The sequence below is a fragment of the Antedon bifida genome, chromosome 1 (genome assembly GCF_963402885.1).
Source record: "Antedon bifida chromosome 1, ecAntBifi1.1, whole genome shotgun sequence".
In the NCBI taxonomy this organism is placed as follows: Eukaryota; Metazoa; Echinodermata; class Crinoidea; order Comatulida; family Antedonidae; genus Antedon; species Antedon bifida.
The window spans coordinates 18,917,588-18,938,120 of NC_136226.1; the positions used below are offsets into that span (position 1 = coordinate 18,917,588).

General features: G+C 35.7%; 1 protein-coding gene and 1 pseudogene across 3 annotated transcripts in view; one reads left to right on the top strand and one right to left on the bottom strand.

Annotated features, from left to right (window-relative positions):
* LOC144844481 (presequence protease, mitochondrial-like) overlaps nucleotides 1-20,533 on the top strand; it is a 74,833-nt gene that overhangs the window by 48,560 nt on the left and 5,740 nt on the right. For all 3 annotated transcript variants that reach the window (XM_078701418.1, XM_078701426.1, XM_078701435.1), the window contains 4 exons: nucleotides 394-514; nucleotides 4,009-4,085; nucleotides 4,260-4,425; nucleotides 19,225-19,325. In XM_078701418.1, coding sequence (XP_078557544.1) covers nucleotides 394-514; nucleotides 4,009-4,085; nucleotides 4,260-4,425; nucleotides 19,225-19,325 — 465 coding nt within the window. The remainder of the gene's footprint in view (nucleotides 1-393; nucleotides 515-4,008; nucleotides 4,086-4,259; nucleotides 4,426-19,224; nucleotides 19,326-20,533) is intronic.
* Nucleotides 9,330-10,952, bottom strand: LOC144852657 (uncharacterized; annotated as a pseudogene).

A 20,533-nucleotide genomic window follows, 5' to 3' on the forward strand; every position in this document is an offset into this window, starting at 1 on the left:
TTGATTTAATTAAGTTTAACCGTGATCTGCTTTCATTTAATTACAGGTGTCAACTTCGCTCCTCTAATGATTCCACCCCACTTTTCATTCCACGATCTAATCGGAAAGCTGATGACAAAGCTTTTTCTGAACGCGCTTCCTGTCGATTTAAGAGGAGCGAATTCGGCACCTCTATTTAAACGTTAACTAGAAAATGTTCTTTTTAATTAACAATGCTAGTATTGTTTAGCGCTCTGTTCTTTGTAGGGCGGCATATATAATAGATAATAGGTAGAATAATATGGTTAGACTAATTAACTGGTGAATAGTGACACTACATTGTGAATATACATTGACACTATACCACCATGAATATAGAGTGACACGACATTTTGTTTGTATTTACTTTTTCAGAATGGGTGCAGGCAATATGAGTTTCCATGAGATATCTCAACAAGAAGATCTTAAGACTGGTGGTCTTGGTGTCCATACACATGTTTGTCAACATCCAGACTCAATACACAAAGTAGAGAAGGTTTGTCAAAGTTTGTTATTTTGTATTACTTCTTAAATCTATTGAATGTTATGTATATTAAATTTAAAGGCCCGGTGCGGGCAAAAAATTCTATTGATCATGCATTCCAATAATTATCGATATCTATAGTTTCCCCTATGTTTCATAATTTTTGGGATTTTATTTTTCTTACATGATCTTGTTGAAAATAAGCACTTTATCAGTGGTGGGGAGATAGTTCAAATTACACAGTAGAATCTTTATTCCTTTGTACATACAGTACATGTTGTTAATAAAAAGACATTTTTAAAATACTATGAAAAATAAACAGTGTGGTAAAAAAAAATATTATCAGATGACTTAATATAAGTAAAATAAACTACCTAACTATTGAAAAAAATTCTGTCTGGTTTTTATTGCAGAATGTTGCCAATTTTTGTATTTTATCATTTTAAGGGAAATTCTTGATTTTTTAGTCATGATGTATGTTGCACATATTTAATTTATGTATGATTAACCAAATATTATTAAAATTCATGCCTGTACCTGAGCTTTAAGAAGCCAATTTGTTTAGTCATTTATAAGTTCTTTACTTATGATGGAGCTTCCAATCCAGGTGCACCTCACCTACGATGGAGCATCTAATCCAGGTGCAACTAACCTACGATGGAGCATCCGATCCAGGTGCAACTAACCTACGATGGAGCATCCAATCCAGGTGCAACTCACCTACGATGGAGCATCCAATCCAGGTGCAACTAACCTACGATGGAGCATCCAATCCAGATGCAACTCACCTACGATGGAGCATCCAATCCAGGTGCAACTCACCTACGATGGAGCATCCAATCCAGGTGCAACTAACCTACGATGGAGCATCCAATCCAGATGCAACTCACCTACGATGGAGCATCCAATCCAGGTGCAACTAACCTACGATGGAGTATCCAATCCAGGTGCAACTTGCCTACGATGGAGTATCCAATCCAGGTGCAACTCACCTACGATGGAGCATCCAATCCAGGTGCAACTAACCTACGATGGAGTATCCAATCCAGGTGCAACTTGCCTACGATGGAGCATCCAATCCAGATGCAACTCACCTACGATGGAGCATCCAATCCAGGTGCAACTAACCTACGATGGAGTATCCAAGCCAGGTGCAACTTGCCTACGTGGAGCATCCAATCCAGGTGCAACTTGCCTACGATGGAGCATCCAATCCAGGTGCAACTTGCCTACGATGGAGCATCCAATCCAGGTGCAACTTGCCTACGATGGAGCATCCAATCCAGGTGCAACTTGCCTACGATGGAGTATCCAATCCAGGTGCAACTCACCTACGATGGAGCATCCAATCCAGGTGCAACTAACCTACGATGGAGTATCCAATCCAGGTGCAACTTGCCTACGATGGAGCATCCAATCCAGATGCAACTCACCTACGATGGAGCATCCAATCCAGGTGCAACTAACCTACGATGGAGTATCCAATCCAGGTGCAACTTGCCTACGTGGAGCATCCAATCCAGGTGCAACTTGCCTACGATGGAGCATCCAATCCAGGTGCAACTTGCCTACGATGGAGCATCTAATCCAGGTGCAACTAACCTACGATGGAGCATCCAATCCAGGTGCAACTAACCTACGATGGAGCATCCAATCCAGGTGCAACTAACCTACGATGGAGCATCCAATCCAGATGCAACTCACCTACGATGGAGCATCCAATCCAGGTGCAACTAACGTACGATGGAGTATCCAATCCAGGTGCAACTTGCCTACGATGGAGTATCCAATCCAGGTGCAACTCACCTACGATGGAGCATCCAATCCAGATGCAACTCACCTACGATGGAGCATCCAATCCAGGTGCAACTAACGTACGATGGAGTATCCAATCCAGGTGCAACTTGCCTACGATGGAGTATCCAATCCAGGTGCAACTCACCTACGATGGAGCATCCAATCCAGGTGCAACTAAACTACGATGGAGTATCCAATCCAGGTGCAACTTGCCTACGATGGAGCATCCAATCCAGATGCAACTCACCTACGATGGAGCATCCAATCCAGGTGCAACTAACCTACGATGGAGTATCCAATCCAGGTGCAACTTGCCTACGTGGAGCATCCAATCCAGGTGCAACTTGCCTACGATGGAGCATCCAATCCAGGTGCAACTTGCCTACGATGGAGCATCCAATCCAGGTGCAACTTGCCTACGATGGAGCATCCAATCCAGGTGCAACTTGCCTACGATGGAGCATCCAATCCAGGTACAACTTGCCTACGATGGAGCATCCAATCCAGGTGCAACTTGCCTACGATGGAGCATCCAATCCAGGTGCAACTTGCCTACGATGGAGCATCCAATCCAGGTGCAACTTGCCTACGATGGAGCATCCAATCCAGGTGCACCTCACCTACGATGGAGCATCCAATCCAGGTGCACCTCGCCTACGATGGAGCATCCAATCCAGGTGCAACTTGCCTACGATGGAGCATCCAATCCAGGTGCAACTCGCCTACGATGGCGCATCCAATCCAGGTGCACCTCACCTACGATGAAGCATCCAATCCAGGTGCACCTCACCTACGATGAAGCATCCAATCCAGGTGCAACTCACCTACGATGGAGCATCCAATCCAGGTGCAACTCACCTACGATGGAGCATCCAATTCAGGTGCAACTCACCTACGATGGAGCATCCAATCCAGGTGCAACTCGCCTACGATGGAGCATCCAATCCAGGTGCACCTCACCTACGATGGAGTATCCAATTCAGGTGCAACTCACCTACGATGGAGCATCCAATCCAGGTGCAACTTGCCTACGATGGAGCATCCAATCCAGGTGCAACTTGCCTACGATGGAGCATCCAACCCAGGTGCAACTTGCCTACGATGGCTCATCCAATCCAGGTGCACCTCACCTACGATGGAGCATCCAATCCAGGTGTAACTTACCTACGATGGAGCATCTAATCCAGGTGGAACTCACCTACGATGGATCATCCAATCCAGGTTCACCTCTCCTACGATGGAGCATCCAATCCAGGTGCAACTTGCCTACGATGGAGCATCTAATCCAGGTGCACCTCACCTATGATGGAGCAACCAATCCAGGTGCACCTCACGTACGATGGAGCATCCAATCCAGGTGTAACTCATCTACGATGGAGCATCAAATCTAGGTGTAACTCACCTACGATGGAGCATCAAATCCAGGTTCACCTCACCTACGATAAAGCATCTAATCCAAGTGCAACTCACCTACGATGAAGCAACCAATCCAGGTGAAATTCGCCTACAATAAAGCATCCAATCCAGGTGTAACTAACCTACAATAAAGCATCCAATCCAGGTGCAACTCAGCTACAATTGAGCATCTAATCCAGGTGCAACTCACCTACAATTGGGCATTTAATCCGGGTAAAACAATTGGCGTTTTTTGTTGATATTTCTTTAATAATAAAACATTTAGAAAAAAAACTTCAATTTGTTTATTTCAGGGAATAATGCTATCCTCCTATTGTTTAGATAATAACACAGAAGAAATGTTTAAATTATGGCATGATATATTTTTAAGGTAAGTATGTAAATCATTACATTATTAAAAAAAACTAGCTTTATTTACCTATAAATATGTTTAGTAACTTAACACCTTGACCATAAAAGATTATAAGAAAATCACTGAGAAATATTAAACTTATTCTTTTAGGAAGTCCCAAAATATTGAGATATTATATTCTTCTTATTCTAGACCTAAACTAGAAGATGTAGACCGATTTACTACATTGGTACGCATGAATGCCTCTGACCTAGCCATGTCATTGTCCAATAGTGGTCATAGCTATGCAATGTCTGCAGCTCAAAGTCATCTTTCACCTGTTAGTCACTTCAATGAAATATTGGGTGGTATGAAGCAGGTAAGTTTTCATATTGTAGTGACATACAATAATTATATTTTTTTAAACCAAAATAACAGCAAAAACAAATCCGCCACTTACAGCATGTTTAACAGAAACACAAGACAAATTGTACAAACTCAGAAACACTCAAAGACTGAAATTAAATGTCTTGCACACACACACACACCAGGATCTTATCTTTATTAGATGCTCTTCATCTTCTAAAGATCTAAGTGCCTGTTTCTGCTGCAACTGCTCAAAATACGGTATAAAAATATGATATAAAATACGGTATTTTTTATACTGTATTTTTAAGTACCCCGTTTCTGCTAACAATACTTCTCGGGTGGTCGTGTTGAAATTCATCCTCATTCCTAACGAAACGTCTTAGTTTTGATTTCATTTATTTGGGCAATAATTAAAAGTCGCATGCAATAAAGGAAGTTTTACGCCTCACTTTCAACAGCCTAGCCCTAGTCAGATGTAGTGAGAGCACAGCTATGGCCCGATACCCCAATATCCGGTCCAAAACATTGTAATGACAGCGACAGAAAATCAAAACACAACACAATGTTGACCTCATGTCGCAGGTTAAAAAAAATACGGTATTTTTTATTGGCAGATATTCAATGTATGATCTTAGGTTTATTGCTCTATCGTAATGAAAGACTAAAGTATTTGAAAAAGTTATTATTGAAAATCTTTTGCTGTCCCATTTGGTTCCTATGTTAGTAAAACATAAGAGACCTAATGCATTCGCCATGTAAAACACTATAATCGTGAATGCGTACTAAAGACATTATACAGTAGAATATAAAACCTCAAAATAAAAACAACACTTTCCTATACATTATCATAAAGTTATTAAAATACATTAATTATTTACTTTTATTATTAGGTATATGTCATATTGCCAACTTGCTGAGATCATGCAATAGTCAAATAAAGAGATATTTTAATTAATTTTTACCGTATTCCATCAGACTTTTGAATGATGTAAATTTGTGACTAAAATTAAAAGTTTTGCAATTTATTTTATAAGATGCACTTCATCTTCTAAAGATCTAAGCAAGATCTTAGATGGTTTAGGACATTCTGTTGTAATTGCAAACTTTATGCTTACATCGCAAATGTCTTTCCCATTCTTTAGGCAATACATCATTTAAGATCCAATCATTAGGCAGTTATAATTAATGGTGTCAATGGCAATGCAAATATCTGCAGTGTCTGGACAGATTATTAGGAAAACCTATTAATTATTGTGTAAAATCCTCAGAACATATATAGCTGTTAAATATTTTTATTAAGAATTGTTTGGCCTAGATTAATACTTTTTGAACACACATTGTTGGCAGTGGCGTAACAGGCGGGGGGGCAGGGGGGGCGGAATACCCCCCTGGCGGATTTTACCGGGTTGAGAAGCGTTCGATCGGGCTGGGTAACAAGTAAAAAAAATAAAATAAAATAAAATACAAAGAAGGGATAGAAGAAAGAAAAAAAAATATAAGATAAGAATAAAATATACGATATAATGATATGGCTTCAAATGAGTCAAATGAGTCACAGTACAGTATGATATTCAAGTAAGATGATATGAAATACACAAAATCCTGACTGACAACTCGTGGGAAGACGCACTGCTTATCAGTACATTAACATGCGGTCAGTTGACTGTGGTTTTTGGCGTCTTTTATCTAAGCCGCCATGCATTTGCCGAATTGCCTACCCAGGGCCGTAACCAGGTTTGACGGCGGGGTGGATCGTTAAGTTGTTTAGTGGAACCATACCCTCAAATTTTTTTTCTCTATAGGCCTATGTATGGCTGCAAATCGCATTTCCTATATAACTATATAATTTGATGTAATTTCCAGCCCACGAATTTCAATTGCCGACCTTATTGCCGACCTTAAATTGTCAGTGGACGGCATTCTCTTGCCGACCGAAGCTAGGCTAGATCCCTCCTCCTTTTAAAGCATACTAGCAACAACATGGTACATTAAGGGATCGTATCATTGAGATTTTAACAGGCATATTCACCATCATTTGGTGTGTTTAGGTAACAAACCATGGAATTAAGATGATCCCTGAATTCACTCAACCATTGCATCTTGCACTTGCGTGAGTTGCATGCTTTCTCTATCAAGCTGGCTGGGCACGTCACACGCACGCCACGACCTGTGTAGGGGAATACCCTTTTATGTCAAGCAAACAACTATGCTCTGTGTACGGCTAGCTCCAGAACCACGATGTTCAGCAGTTATCAAATAGAATTTATCTTGTAAATTTTAGTGTTAGGTTTTTATATTTTAGTTAAAATATACTTTATATTCTTATGTCGATTTATATTAATTAAATTTATTAAGGCTTGACTAGTAAACAATCGTAGTGTTGTATGTATGCCCAGCAAAAACAAAAGTGGGAGGCCAAGCGGAACTCGCTGTTCAGCGGGGGATCGTACGATCCCCCGATCCCCCTGGTTACGGGCCTGCCTACCTGTAAGGGAATTACAGCATTTCATTCACTCCCGGACAGGCATTCACTTTCTTTTCGCATAGAATAAAATTACTAGTACATGTAACACCATAATGTTTGTAGACTACTGTATAGTTTATTAGTTAGTTCAAACACACGAGTATATGGCTAATCTTAATATTATACATTGCGTTAATATGTCGTATTTGTTTGTGTTTTTTTTTATATACGTTGAAGAGACATGTTTACCAAGCGCGGTTCCGGTCCATAGAACACGCGCGGGGGCCGGCATCTCATACACAATTGTGACGCTGTGCTGTGCGTGTGACGTGAGGTCACCTTAAAAAAATACACTCCTACTAATCGTATGTAACACGCTAGTGATCAGCAAAACGAACGTACTTTCATGGCTGGCTGTCGCTCCAATACTCAATCTTTCAGTCTTCTAACCGGAAAAATTACTACCTTTGCCAGGCGCGGATCCAATGTTAGATTGGGTTTTCACGTGTTCAAATGTTATGTCACCTGTGTTTTTAACGGTGGAAAATGTACGATCATTTTGCTGATTGCTGTGCAATAAATGGGAGTGTTATTTCCAGGCCAACTACTAGCTACTAGGCCCTAGTTGGAGGCGCCATTTATCATGAATTTTATGTGCGAGAGTACCATTTCCGACGATCTAGGGGTGTCATTTACCAAAATTCGCTTCGCCACAGCCCCCACCATTGGCTCAAGTACTTGGTGTCTGGAAGGATCAGCCCCTGTTTGCCCCCCCCCCCTGACAAGACCCCCTTGTTACGCGGCTGATTGTTGGACAAGTAGTATGTAATAGCAATGCTGGTTTAAGCCAGATAGGGTCAAGGCCCAAATAAATATTGTATTTAAGGATGGACTGGGAGTGCTAATAAAACAGATATCATACAGAATTATTAATGTGATCAGAAAGGTAACTTTAGATGATAATCGGTGGGTACCTGTGAATGAAGCAATAATAGGCATTGTTACAAAACTACTATTACCTTGACTTTGATTGATAGAAAATTCTATTCAAATGATAATAATATAATATGTCCTTTGAAATTCTATAATTTCTCTAAAAGCCCTAAAGGCAGCAAGTTGCCAAACACTATTGCAAACAGCAAATTGTCTTGTTGCCGCTAGAAAAGGATTATAACAATAATTATTTCAGTGACAATAATTCAATATTAAAAACAGTTTAACAAATTATTCAGTAATAATCACCTGCTAAATTGGTAGTGCATAATATTTGCAAAATAAAATAAAGAAAAATTATAATAATTATAGGCTTAATCTGAATAAATTAATTCTATTAAAGATGTATTGTCCCTTTGACTAATTCCAAAAAAATAAAAAATAACAGATTTCGAAAAAAGGTGGGTCATTTTGAAGTATCATAATAGTTATTAACTATCACCAAAAATTTGTCGAAAAAAAAATCATTTAACTGAAATACAGACGTTTTTTTGTTGAAAAAATAACTCTGACTTCCAGTCAAAGTTTTCGATCAAAACATACCCCATAATGAAAAGCGCTTGTTTGGCTACTCTGTATGCATAATCATAAAACTTCCTCACGATCTGTGTGAAAATACCTTCTCAACCGTGACGAGTTGTAAACAATCCTAATTAGCATATGCATAATGCGTACTCGTGGTTTTAAATCCTTGTTTACTTTCGCTCGCGACGATTTTCCAGACGAAATGTAGTTAAACTAATTTAACTGTTAATTACGTAAACTTGTTGCTTTTAGCTCGAATTTTCGACTTAAAGTGAATACCTTTAATATTACTTTGATATGGCCAATTTAAATTTAGAATATTTTGACCTTCATTTTTTTGTGTTTCAAGGGACAATACATCTTTAATAATTTAACTTTTAATCATTTATCATCAATGTTATTTATATTTATTTGTTTTGCATTACAGAATACATAATACAGAATACAGAAATTTATTGGTCCAAAAGGAAATTCGTTTCGTTAACAAGCTCTCAAACAATTAATTAAAAATATATAAAAAGTCATGAATACAAAAATACAAGATCTTATAAAAATACGAATAAACATCAAAAAGACAAGAATATAAAAAATATATATCGTAACATATAAAATATATAAAAAAATATATATATATATTAGTATTAGTCATTGGTTGGAGGTACACCTAAATGGTGACAGTGGCTTAGGCTGCTTTGTGCTTTCCTGCCAGCTAGTGACTGATATTTTATCTACTTACGTCATGTTTGTTTAATTTGTTGATTTGTATTATATATTTTAAATTGTACCTTTTGCCTGAATAATTAATAATAATAATTATAATCCGTGTCTCTTGAAATTTCAAAGGTCAATGTCTTTAAAGCAATCTAACAGGACTGAACACCACCACACTGCGCCACATTCTTTTTAACATTTAATGGACACATCTGTAAAGTTGCTCCACACTTTAAATAATTCGACTGGTGTTTAATATGGACCATGGACAACCATGCTCTTTAAAAGATCACATTTATCCGTATCACCACCCCAGCTTTTAAAACCATCATGATTCATTGGGATCACGCCTTCTTCTTCTGCCAAAATTTCCTGAAACGCATCATCAATTGGTATAAGGGGTGTCTGTAATGCTTTTAAATACATTCCGTGGATGATGTCAATGGATAAGATGTAACCAGCACCAGAACAATATGGCGGAAATTATTTCCCACTATACACCCTGTGAGATATGTAATATTTAGATTTTTCTTTTCGTACAATTTTACTGCGGGGTAAGACGGAACCCATGTAGAACTTTTCTAACGCTTTCCCTTTTGCTCTAAGATTGAGTATATAACTGATAATGTTTTCAAAATTAACAAATGTATCATCATCCCCTTTAAACATATACTCAGCATTTGCGCAGTTTTCCGATACCCACTTTAATCCTAAAGCAACTTTTAGTGTCAAATTTTTAAAACTTTCAATAAAATCTGCCTGTATTATATCTCCATATCTAATTTGTTCTTTTTTGACGATTGCTTTGTACTTTTTATCTTTATTTTTTTCTAGTTGGCGCCCCATTACAAACAGAAATCGGATAGCCATTCCGATAACATTATGATTTTTTGCCCATGTCTGTCTTATCACATCAAGTTTTCCTTGATTATTTTTACAAAGATCAGGACTATTAACAAGAAGGTAAAGTTTTCTATCAAACAAATCACCATTCAAAAAACTGTTTGTCTGCATTAGTAGATCCATTTCAGAATGTTTACACTCTTTAAAAAATTCAGGATTGGAAACATTCGCCCACAATTTAGCTGTTGAAAGTGATGTATCAAAACCATGAGCTGTAATAATGTTACGAAATAAACAAGTATCATGATTTAAATTTCTAAGCCTGAACCTTTTATTGTTAATAACTGTTACTCCAGTCTTTTCTGCTAATATTGAAATGAACACATCGGCAATTGGGATAAAAGTTGTATTGAACGCTTCTTTCAAAATACTATTTGCACCGTTTATTGAAAGTATAATTTCTGAATCTAGTGTACAAAATGGCGGGAAATATTGCGACCAAACTGTTTAGGAGATATAAAATATTTCGAATTTGGTTCACGCATAGGTTTGCGATGTGCTATTACTTTTCCTGATATAAACATGGATGTTTTCTCTTTTTTTTTATTTACAAATCCTTTGAAGAGAACATCATAATTGACAAAGTTGTGATCATTTACCATAAAAATAAATTTGGCTTTGGGACAATATATTTGTGCCCATTTCAATGCCATGAAAACTTTTAAACTTGATGTCCGGAAATTGTCTTCAAACCACCCTTGGAGCAAATCACCATGCTTTTCATTCTCCATTGAAACAGATTCATCATATTGGAAGTTGGCATTCCTTCCTAAAATAAATAAAGTAGCTATTCGTTTAAGTTTTCCATGTTTTCCCCAAGATCTGCGAATTACATTTCTCAATTCAGCATTTTTAGGACTTGAGTTAATAAATGTTATACCAAGAACTGATTTACTTCCGTCGCAAATGCTAACACCCTGATCAAGTTTCTGTGTCAGCATAACATCTTTAAGAACTTTTATGTTTAGCAATATGTTCGGCTCAACATGTTTATTAATATTAATGTCATCCTTTTCAATTTTATTCAATATGATTCCCCTATTTCAATCTGAGAATTTCTACTAGACCTTGATTCTTTGTTTTCTTCCAAGTAAACCACGAAAAGATAAAATTGTAAAACAGTAAAAAATAAAATTGCTCCAACAACCTTTTTAGTAACATTTCGTAATATCATTCTGTGTTAGAACATGTGTGGCTGAAAAGAAAATAAGATAGATTTAAGTGTCGTCATTTATATTTAAACGTGAACATCTACCCAAATAAATGACACATACTGTACTAGATTTGAACTCGTCACTTTGACGAGTTCGGGTTATCCGCGCAAATGCAACATGCACATACTTTAAACTATATGAGCTTCGACAATTATTATGCCATCCTATGACATGAATTAAGAATGTTTACAGTGCTGAATTGTACCTATTTTGTAGCATACAGCATATTACAGTGTTTACAGAATACACTGTATGTTATATACAGAGTAGCATAGACGAAATTACGAGACCCATCTTTTAAATCCAATTCTTAACACAGTGACGTCATCAAATTGGCATATAAAGATAACAATTTTAGAAGATAATTATCTAAATAATTACATTAAAACAAATTTGAAGAATTTTGGGCACGTAAAAGTGAGCTGCGCTCTATTTAATGTGATGAGCAATAACGAAAGAGTAAAAAATCCTATATTTTACATTCGTGTGGCCATACGATGACGTCATAACATCCGAGGGGTAAAGATTCTGCATGAATTCATATCTACAACATATCTGCTTACATATTAAATTAAAAAAATTGGGGTCATGGATAATCCTGAGGAGCTATAATAGATTAAAAATAAGCATAATTTTGACAATATTTTGTCACTTTTCCAACTAAAACGCGCGCAAATGGTCTAAATCAACCTGTTCGTATGACGTCATTTTAATTTGAAATGATGTCAATCTTTTTTAAAATGACTAGGAAAGACTGTAAAATTATAATTCAAGAGAAAAACACATGATTTTCATGCTCCGTGCGCACCTTACGCGTAATTTTTTTCGCGCGCGTGGGAATTTTTGACATGCTCAAAATGTCATGATCAGCGTAGAAAGTTGATTAGAAATTAATTTTGCGCATTTTGAAATTTTAAATGCGCGTGCGCGCGTAACTTTATGTGAAACGTGCCATTTTTAATCCATAGAAAGTTTGCCCTTGATATGACTTAAGTTTTCACTAAGTTTCATGAAAGAATATTTGTTGGTTCTACAGTTATGATCAGTTATAGAAAATCATAAAATCGCGCGTAACTTACGCAACGCGGCTCTGACATCGTCCAAAAGCTTGGCTGCACATCTACACTTCAATGTCAATCTTTTTACCAAGTTATACAAATTTATGTTCACAAGCAATAGAGATATGCTGGCCACAAAAATCCGGGAAAGAAAGAAGAATAACAAAGAAGTTGCGGATAACCAAATAGTTTTTTTTTATTATTGATTCAACACCCTCTCATGTTGATGTTTCGAAATAACATAAACATTTGTAACTGATACTGTAAAATGCAACTTATTTAAGCTACAACTTATCAAACCAGTTGATATTATTTTAAAATAATATCAAATGGTTTGATCAATTTGATTTTCACATGTACACATTTGACTTTAATCATGTTAATAGGCCTATGAAATATTATTAACTTACTGTGTTATAATTGATGAGCAAACTTGTTGGAATTAAGCTGTGAAATAGATTACTATCAATTTTTCATTTTAAATAAACATTTAAACTAACCTTAATTCATTTTAATCCAAATTGCCCTGTTTTGTAAGTATAGCTGAATACTCTTCTTTAGAACGAACAACTCCATTTAGGCCATAAGCAGTAAATTCTAACGTTTCATCTCGTTCCGATGTCATGGATCTACAATTTCTTTACATATTTAGAATAATAATTTTATAAGTAACAACATATCAAAAGTTCTCCATAATCGTGTTAGACAATTTTGAAAAATTACTGTTTTATTTTGGTACTTTATTTTAATATACACCGCGTGAGTGATTTGGTCGGGCCGAACGTTACACGTTCAAATTATCCGCAACGTCTTAAAAACTGTACCACGTGATCGTATTTCACCAATCATACTCTGGTTACAGATGAGGGAATCCCCAAAACTCACACACGGCAACGTCACACGTGGACAAAAATATTCAATCATGAATGGAGTAACTAGACGTGGAAGAAAATTTGATTTCCCCACCGAACAAATGCTACTGTAAACGAAGAAGTGATGCATCTTATGATCATCCTATTGTATTGAAATAGTCTCCTGCTCATATAGGAAATTTTTAGAATGTTACCACTTAAACCAGTGTGCTATATTAATATTCGTACAGAAAGGCTAGCCTAGCTAGCTACGTCTTTAGGCTCTAGCCTAAAGGCTTAAGGTAGCACACTAGCCTAGGTCTGGAGGTGTATACTAGGCTACTCTCAAGATGGCATAGCAACAGCACAGTACAGTTAGGCCTGCTACTAAACTATAACTAAATGGACTATTATTAAGTTAAAACGGCGACAAACGGAATACAAATACACAGGTGAGGATAGCATAATTTTAGTACATTTTGAGCAAACACAATAAATACACATTAAAATTAATATATTGTTATTTATTATTATTAATAATTACTGTTGTTTAATTAGTTATTGTTTGAAATAATTAATTTGGTCTGGCCTAGTAAGCAGGCTTTCCCTATATACTGTACCTAGGCTATCTTATTTAGTATTATGCATTCATTCATCCTCGGACCAGGCCTAGTATTCATACATCAGCCCGGTATTATTTTTATTTATAAATGCTTCATTTTAATTTTAAATAATATATTTCATTTCAACTGTATCTTTTCAATTCAATTTATCTTCAATTTATGTCTAGGTTGTCTAGTGGAACGGAGGCACAAACATGCTTAACATGTTCACTGATTCTGGTAAGTTTTGGATCCTTTTTTAATGTAGAGATGAGAAATGCCAAATGATTTATGTTTTTTTGTAATTATGTACAATAGTAGTAAAATTAGTAATGAAAGTTAAAAATAGTAATGAATGCAAGAAGTAGCTGAAAAACATCCATTACTTTAAAAATGTTTTATATACCAGGTTGCATTGTCAATAAACACTATATAATATTAGTAATGTAAAGTGTGTGGTAGAGTAAGTAAAGTTGAGAATGTTTCAACATTTCTGTTTATGGTTTACCACAAATCTGAACTAATTTTTAAATATAAAACCAAAAAGATTCATTGTAATTTAATAATATTCAGTTTAACTAAAATATTAAGTAATCGATATAAATTAGATAATCTATTCTTGGTTATTTGTTACAGAAATGATACCAGCTTCAAAACGTCATCATCTTGAATTTTTCATAAACTTCACAACCATCAACTGGCTGAATGTAAAATACTTACTGCAAATGTTGCTGAATCTCTGTTGATCACATTTTATTTCAACAGCACAATATTTAATTGTACCTACCTACCATGTAGTATGTACATACTGTATATGAAGGATATTCCACATCGTAATTATTACTACATAGTTAAAGTATATTTGCTATTTCCATTGTACCCTGGCCATGCCGCACCTGAAATTGACAACTTTTCTAATTGACTACTAGTTATGCTGGTACAACGTATCTAGGGAAGAGTAGGATTATATACATTGTATATTGGGCAACATGTAGGGTTGTAAAAAAACACAAATCCAAAAGAAACAAAAAAAAAATAAATAAAAATACATGTACCATGAGGTACATGTGTACACAAAGTATTTGTTTTTATATTGTGTGTATATATGTCCAGTTCATATCATTATCAACAATAATTCTCTCCACAAGAGTTACATTCATGTTATCAATATAACAACAGTGAAAATGAGATGGCATGCCTGCTTATCTGGTGTTTCACAGAAAAAAGGGGTTGTTTTTATGGAAGCTCCTGGCCTAAATTGGTACTAAAAACTCCCAAAAAATGCAATGTTTAAGTTACAATAAATAAGTTATTGCACAATCATTTATTTTTTGTGTTGAAAATTTACTCGGGTGTCACTAACCTACTAGCATATCCATTGCATGAATATAAATATTATGGCAAGTCACTTTCTAAGAAATCATGTAGGCTTACGTACTCCTCAAAACAAATAAAACATCAAAATTATCTATAAAATTAGCAAATTCTCAGCTGGTGCAGCGCATCTTCCTATATAAAAAAAATCATCAAGCTGGTTTGAAAAGGTTGTTTATCAACCCTCTCATGTAGTTGAACAGAAAAGGGATAGTATTTATGCAGGCGCCTTTTACGGTTTGAGTCGAGTTCACACAATATTGGCACTAAAAACAAAAAAAGTGCAATGTAAGTTACAATCATATTATTGCATAATAATTTCTTTTGCGTTGAAACTTCACTTGTGTGTCACTAACTCACTAGGATACCCATTGCATGAATATAAATACATAGTGAGAGTTGATTATCAAGATATAACTGCTCAAAAAACGACTAAAAAATATTAAAATTATCTATAAAATTGGCCAAATCTCAGTTTTTGCATCTTCATAAATAAAAACTTCCTGAAGCTGACAAGTTAAAACTTTAAATGTTGGTTAACAACCCTCTCAAATAGTTGGGGGAAAAATATAAATAGGGTATGTCAATTAGTTACGAAGATATTGTGTCTTAAAAATCTTGAAAAGTGCATTTACAACTAAATAATTGTAATTTTTCAGTTTTCCTCACATACAAAATACTTATTTTTAAAATTTAAAATTTTGGATAAGTGTTCACAGTATACTGGACTACTCACAGAGAAAAGACAATTGCATTTGGACAAATACTTTTAAAGATATTGGCCCATAAAAGTACCTCCAGACCTCAAAAAGTGCCTTTTTTGCAGTAGTGGGGTACCTTTGAGAGGCCATTGCTCAAAAGTGTAAAGGTATTTCATGGAGAACTTTTGATATAGTATGGGTAACATATTCATTTCACAATATCAACTTTCAAAATGTAGATCCAAGAGGTGGGAACGAAATCCATGTTCTAGGCATCTTTTGAGCTACTGCTTATGGCCTAATTAGGTGAACGAGATTAAAGAAATTTAAATGGTTGGTTTTCGCTAGAAAAAAGGTGGTCGTAACAAACTTTAACTACTAGTGATCGTGATTACTTCTCTTTTTATGAAATACGTCTGCATGCCTCTATATCATATATTTCATTGAATTAATTGAAATCCAAAGGCAAATTACTGAAGTGGCTGGATCTCAATGGAGATACAAAAAAAAGCGCGAAAAGCTAAATTCAAAACGATAAGTAAAACAGCCAGAAGAGTTAGCAGAGCTTTCGAGCAACACTAGCCCTTCATCAGTGCAAGTGAAGGAATTTGGATAACTTCATAATATAAGAGCTGGCAAGTGCTGCCTGGGTGGACAGGAATAAAAGAAATACAACAAAAGGAGGCAGGGTGGAGTCTGAAAATTAATTGAAATATATTAGTTTGACCATAACCAGAAACTTTCTATTGTATTATACAGTAGAATATAACCTTTAAAATACCATTGAACCTACTTATTTTTATTTTCCTTCTGCAGTAAAGCAGAACGAGCATTGTACAGTAAAAAATGCTGTAATATTAGTGGACATTTATCCCCGCAATTGACCATACCATTTTCGGAAAACATTGGTTTTTACACCTTGAGTAATGTACGTACGCGATCGCTGATGTTCTGTTCATCATCGATACAAAAACACATGAGGTGTAACTGTATGTTGGGCAATTTAATTCGTAATTGGTTTAATTTATTGTAGAATTATAACAGATTTAAAAGTAAATTTAACAACTTTGCCGGTGATTATACAATGTAACTACGTTAGATAGAAATGTACCAAAGAAATTTAATAAGCTTGTTTACCAACATAGGCCTAGCTGTACGGTGGTTGAAACAGTAGTCGAGTAGGATTCATCGAGTGTATTTTAGTGTTCTGAAGGAGCAATCTTTCCCACGACACGCGGCCTAGCTAAAAATTACCCTAGTTTGTTCATTAATAAAAGGTAGACTATGAGGCGCTTTACAAACATCGCTAGGTGGGTACATCATTGTGAAATAAATATTTTTCCTTACTATTTTATAGCTCCTATGGACTGGATACACATGCAATTATATTTATTGAGCATTCATTACAATATGGAAAAAGTATCAGAGGTGGGGTGGGGTGGGGTGGCATTTATTAGGGGCGGGGTGTTTATTAAGAACAATACGGTAGGGGCTTCTTCCTTGTGTGTCACTGTGCCATGAAATAATAATCATATTTTTATCAAAATTGTGTTCAATTTTGATTTGTCATTATTTATTTCTTTTTGAGTTTTAATCTTTATATTTATTCATATGCTGACAATTGAAATAGTTAAAACCTAAACATATATGTCTTAAGCTATTATAAATAATAAAACATATTGGGATAGGAGACATAAATAGTCGCATATAAGTTTTGCATTTGCAGTGAAAAACGCCTAATCCAACCATAGATAAAAAAAAGTTGGTTCCTTATCGTCATTGACATCAATTAATAATTTTTCACTGTGATAGCCTATGGTAAAGCACTGCTGCCAAACATGCTCTTTGCTTTGTCTCTAACCGCAGCCCTCTATAGAATGTTGCGATTTAATTGTTAAATTTAATCAATGTAAAAATGTACCCATGTAGATATCGTATACGGCCATGCAGCGTTGAAACACCGCTTCTCGTCAGATCACCGAAGTTAAGCAACGTTGGGCCCGGTTGCGTTCTGGATAGGAGACCATCTAGAAATCGCGGCGGGTGCTGTATATACTGGAGAGTGATGGTGTAATGGTAATATCGGACTAGCATGTGATAGGCATGGGTTCGAGGTTATCTGTACCATACTAATTGCATCCTTAGGCAAGATGCTTTACTCTCATTGCCTCGTCCTTTGGATGGGATGTAAAGCCGTTGGTCCCGTGTACGTAACAGTGCACGTTAAAGAACTTGGTACACTATTCGAAAATAGTAGGGAATGGTCTCCCGATGTGCTGATCTGGTAGGCGCTGCACTGCTGGCTGCCGTGGGTCCGTAGAGGGCCTAATCCGAATTTCCTTAGTTTCCAGTTAAGCTTGAGAACTACCTTTACCCTTTTTATACGCAGTATGATTGCTCTATTGACATCTGCATCAAGGATTAATCAACAATATATATTGCTATATTATATTTTTAATTTCATCATAATCAGACTATGATGACATTCTTACGACTGTAGTTTGAAGTAGTTGATAATATTAATAAAATATGCAATTTTTATATTTGATTATCATATTAGAATTATACCTTGACCTTTGACATCGCATGACCTTTGTTGGTGTTAGTGTCCATTCTCCAACCAAGGTCCTTCTTACGCATGCACTTGGCTAGTCTGCAACTGAATTGTGTGGTATGGGATACAAAACAAATATTGACTGGGCTTTTATCAGGGCATGGTTAAAAATATAGCATTCTGTGATTTAGAGACTAATATATCCCTTGGCTTTGTCTCGGGATACCATACATACCAACATCCAATGTTAAAAAAACAGAATGTAGTGTTTTTTTAGGTCAACAGAGCCCTCTCTCTATTATCGAGAGGTAAGGATTGCAGTGTATGACGACACAAGCGGTATCGTGTGGTGGAAGGGAATCCGTTGAAAAAAAATGTAAAAATTACTACCATAGATGGTCGTACAATTGCTTCAATATCGTAAATTTGTTTGTGTGTAAGCCTTTTTGTTATGTTTTAATGCAGAAAACCACACATTCAGTTATCTTTGTAATCCGGGAGAAAATGTAGAAAACCGGGAGCAATATTATGCCGGGTGACAATTCTAAAATACAGTAGTCTCTCAGCCAAAACGAGAGTGTTTGCATGTATTGGATACAGTATCTCCAGATCACCTTGGACTATATTTTTACCCATGCCTCTCAGCCCAGTAAATATTGATATACTATGGCACAAATGGACACAATTCATCACTATAAATATATTTACTTCCGTTCATTAGATACATATTTTAACGTGTATGTTACATGGTGTGTGTTAACGCCGATAACACAAACTTGTCACTATGGCGAGTTCAATTCCAGTATTCAATGTTTTTGACAAATTGACAAAAGTTGTAAGATTTTTCTTCTTAATAAAGGTAATGTTTTTGAAAAGTATTGCTGAATTGGAAGACTTAAGTCCAGTTCTGCAGAAACTACAGCAAGTTGCCAGTCATGTCTTATGTACTGAAAATATGAGGTAGGTTTATCTGGTTTTTCTTTACAAGACAACACACAAATTCATCACTCCAAACCACCATGTTTGTTTATTTTTTCTTTATTTTGGTCATACATATTATAAATTCATTTGGATAAATATAATGAATTTTGAAATGAATCCCTACTTATAGTTGTGCCTTTACATTTCTGTCTACTTGTCAATACACAAATACAAGTAAGCATTTACCTTCAAATAATTATCTTTTAAATTATTTGTTAAATTGAACTTTTAAATGTTGTAACATGGTGGAACCGAACCCAGGTCATTCACCCCTTAAGGCCAATTTACACAGATAAGCGGTAATGGTAAGTGGAAAACCACATAGCCATTGTCACACATAGAATTGTTATCTATCCTGACTGCGTTTAGTGTAAATATTAACATCTAATTAATTAATTTTGTTTCTGCTTACCGTTACCTATTGTCTGTGTAATTTGGCCTTAAGGGGTGAATCACTATCACTGAGGTTGGTCTTCCAAGGTAAGTCAATCAGGATATGGTACCATTTTAATTAGTCTTCCTTCCTTTCCCCCTTAATATAAATATATGTTTTGTGGTCAAGTTTAGACTTATTTATACCCTTTTCACATCTGCATAAATTGTTACAACTTAATGTTACATTTTGCAGGTGTAAAAAGGGTCTGTCAGAATCACTACATTTCACATTGTTTTATAATCTTTAGCTCTTTGTTAAATAAATATTATATTTTATACATTTTATATTTTTTTCATCTGTCTTGGCCCTCAACATGACTACCATTATATTGTGGCAGCGGTTTTTCCGAACTTATGACGATAGCAAGAAGAAAATTGATACAGCAGAACAAAGCTGTATTACAAAGAACAAAAAGTTAAATGGAATATATTATACAGATATTGGCGCTTCGGGAAATATATATTCCCTCGAACATAATATCATTCCCTCGGGGATGTCAAATCTTATATTTAACCGATATAAAAGGCAATATCTGTTATATTATATAGCCAAGAACAAGTCTGCTGGGTTGGGTGAAGCTAGGCTAGGCCTAGAGGCCTCCTATAGTATTTGTATTGTATGTAAACAAGCCTGCTTAGACACCTTACCTTGCGAAGAATAATATACAGATAATTACTAATTAATGATTCCTTGGCAATAAAATATTCACTTAGGCCTAGGTCGTTTAAATTAACAGAAGAATTTCCATCAA